General features: G+C 37.4%; 1 protein-coding gene across 1 annotated transcript; it reads right to left on the bottom strand.

Moving 5' to 3' along the window:
- Positions 1-2,189: 2,189 nt before the first annotated feature.
- On the bottom strand, positions 2,190-3,687 carry F5147DRAFT_653864 (uncharacterized protein; the record flags this gene model as incomplete). Its single annotated transcript, XM_041433817.1, has 6 exons — positions 2,190-2,444; positions 2,503-2,742; positions 2,801-2,971; positions 3,015-3,121; positions 3,362-3,491; positions 3,547-3,687. The coding sequence occupies 6 exons, from the start codon at positions 3,685-3,687 to the stop codon at positions 2,190-2,192; spliced, it is 1,044 nt and encodes a 347-aa protein (XP_041291668.1).

The raw sequence follows: 3,687 nt of genomic DNA, 5'->3' as shown, positions 1-3,687 counted from the left end.
CGGGTGAGTGTTGGATAACATCGGGAAGTGATTTGTGTGCAATGGGTGTTTGACATGCATGGGAAATTAGCAGAATATGAGCCTAGCGCGAGCTTGAGTGCTACACTGCCTCCATGAAGTGTGTTTCTTTATTTTAATTTTCAGATGTGCAATGATTCTTTATTCTAATCTTGTTCTTTACATTTAAACAAAACTATTCTAGGATGACTTGCTAGACTCATTATCTTGCTTAAGTGCTTATTGAGGTGCACAATGATTTTTTTTCATTCTAATCTTGTTCTTTAGATTCGTTCTCTCATTTGCTGCTCTCGCTCACTGCTCTCCCTCGCTCATTGCTCTCACTCGTCACTACTCTCTTGTCCGCTCTCACCTGCTCTTGTCCACTCTCCCTTGCTCCTGTCTGCTCTCATTTTCTCTTGCTTGCTCCAACAATGCTGACAATGACAATGCAACAATGACAACGACAACACAATGATGATGATGATAATGCAATGACAACAACAACAACAACAATGCAACCACAATGACGACACAATGATGATGACGACGACAATGCAACAACAATAACACAATTGGTGTCCTGTAGTTTGTACTTGATGTCTAGAATAGTAGTTTCTCATTTTGCAATGCATTTGTTTTCATTTACTTTTATATGTGTAACTTGAGACTCTCCATAGGTGCATGCTCGGTTGTGACTCATTGGGGAATGGTTTTTGCGCTGACTTTGCTTTGATACATGTGTCACAGAACTCCGGCTTGGAGTTTTGGTCCAGCTTAATGCCGATGACAAGGCCTTTATTCACAGCCTCAACCACCACAGGCTAGGAGAATACTTTCAGGGATCAGGTTGTGTCAGGAATATGTTGGGAAGGTAGAGAATGTCGGGAATAGCAAATGTTAGGTTACTATCTGTGTTTTGGAGTGTTTCAGATAAAGGAAGGATGATATTTCAGAATTCAGCTAGAACTACTAATATTAGGTGACCCTTTCCTACTCAGAGGTAGAAAGGTAAGTAAAGTAATGGGTAGAAGGTATGCGAAATATATAGTGTCTATGTAGAATTTCAGAGGGCTATAGGCAAAAGTAGTAGTAATAATTTTCAGGTCCTTGAATGTCCTATGTAATAAGACATGTGGTACACATGGTCTACAATGTTAGCAATGTGAAAACAAATAACTGTGCACCTAGTGGGAATAGATACAACAGGACATGGCATAGGGAGGACATTTTCTGATAGGCTGATGCAAAACCTGATGCCTGATGTGAAACCTGACAAACCCGATGTTCAGGTCTGATGAATGTCTCATTGGACAGCTAGAAATATGGTCAGACAGAATGTCATTGTCATACATCATAAAATAGCCTGATATGGGCCTAATGCAAGCCCGAGTGTTACATCGTGCTAGGCTCATATCTAGCTATTTCATGATGTATGTCAAAATATTTGTCACATGCTAATCACTTCCCAATGTTATCCAACACTTACCCACTCAACCCAATGTTTAGGCTAATTCAGCTGATGGAATTCCATGCACATGTTCTCCCTATGTCATGTCCTGTCATATCTATCCCCACTAAATGCATAGATATTTGTTTTCATGTCGCTAATATTGTAGATCACATTGTAACACTTGGGCTCACATTGGGCCTGTATCAGGCTATTTTATGAAGCATGACTATGTCATTCTGTCCAACCATATTTCTAGCTATCTAATCAGACATTCATTGGATCCAAACATCAGGCTCGTTGGGTTTCACATTAGATATCAGGTTTCACATCGGTCTATCAGAAAATGTCCTTCCTATGTTATGTCCTGTTGTATCTATTCCCACTAGGTGCACAGTTATTTATTTCCACATTACTAACATTGTAGACCATGTTATTACATGTACTCAGTACCACATGTCTTATTATATATGTAGGACATCGGACCTGAAAATTATCACTACTACTTTCACCTATAGCACTCTAAAATTCTACATAGACACTATATATTTCACATACCTCCTACCTATTTACTTTACCTTTCTACCTCTGAGTAGGAGGAGGTCATCAGATATTAGTAGTTCTTAGCTGAATTCCAAATTATTATCCTTTCTTTATCCAAAATACCAGGAAGATTAAGGCAGGTTATATAAGAGCATGAGTGATCCCTATCATCTTTTATAATAATTAGCATACAACAATACTAGAATGTAAGATTAACTATACCTTGTTGTCCACTGTCAGTAAGAGGTTGCTGTACTTTCAAGGTTTCTTGAGCTTTATTAATCCAAAATACTTCCTGCCTGACCCTTTTGATCTGTTCTCGATATTCAATGACTTCATTTATGATGCAGGTGAGTCTCCAAGATTTCAAAGAAATCTTAGACTTTGCAAATGTGTCTCGATTTAGAACATGTGAGCTGATGAGAGAATATAACTTTTTAGGCTCATGCTTTACCTATGAAAAAATTCATTAGCTAAGGAGAATGTCATGTATAAATCAAATAAAGGCTTACAGAATAGCCACGAGCAATTATGGAGGGGTATAACCAAGAGTGATAGGCTTGAATAAATAACTCCTCATTGTTTAGAAAGCCTACTGCAAGTGGCTGAGAAGCAGTAGGAATTAAACAATGGGTATTGTCAAGTTCATCTAGTGCTTGGATAAAGGCCTGTCCTAATGGAAATTTCTTAGCCTTTTTGTTGGATCCTTTGTCAAGCATGAGTTTGACAATAGTATAAAGCTCCAGTGATGCCTTGAAGTGTATTTCATGAATATAGCAGTATGATCAGAATATCTGGAACTATGCTTACCTGAGATGCAGTACTGCTAGTGGGAAGCCCAAGTGACCACAGACTAAATATAAGACCAAATTTATTCTTCCACTGATGTTGTCTAAAACTAGTAGCAAGGTGATCTGATGATAACTCTAGGGAGGTATCAGGTTTGCAAATGAAGGCCACCATATCAAGAAGACCAGATTCCTATAAACATAGTGGATCAGTAATATAAATAATATAGTCTTACTATATCACTGAACTTTACAGCATTTAACCAGTGTGTACTCTTGTAAGTTTTTGAACCTATTTTATGACAGGCCTGAATCACTTCAATGATCTGTTCCTCAGCCATCACTAGCTAAGTGTGCTAGAACAATATCAATGTTTATGAAATACAGAGGAATATACAACTTACAGAGATGTTTGAGGCTACAAAGTAAGCTTTAAGATCTCATATTACTAACATTGTAGATCATGTTATTACATGTACTCAGTACCACATGTCTTATTATATATGTATAAAGCTTAGTTCTCAGAATAATCTTTTATATATATTAATATAATAATGTATCATTGTAGAAGGATTAAACTTACTTGAAGTTCTGGACTTTGTCTTCAGAATCTCTTCCTCAGAGAATTCTGATTCTGATTCTGACTTATCCTCTGAGTCTGAGGCCATATCATTCAAATTCAGTTGCCAAGTGACTCTTGAAAGAGGTTTGAGCTAATGAAAATTATGAGTGATATCTCATTTAATTATACTGGTGTTCAAAACTTACAGTGCTCAAAGCTTGTTGCTTAGCATCTTTAAGCATCTCCTGAACTTCATAGTTACTTTGCTCCTGGTTTGAAGCTCCTTTAGCTTTTTTCCAAAGCACAGAGACAAAAAGACTGAGAGACTCATGCAATAGCAAGTACAT

Source organism: Suillus discolor, assembly GCF_016758755.1.
Source record: "Suillus discolor strain FC423 chromosome Unknown F5147scaffold_35, whole genome shotgun sequence".
NCBI lineage: Eukaryota > Fungi > Basidiomycota > Agaricomycetes > Boletales > Suillaceae > Suillus > Suillus discolor.
Note: the sequence above shows the minus strand (reverse complement) of the source record. Positions and strands in the feature narration are given on the sequence as shown.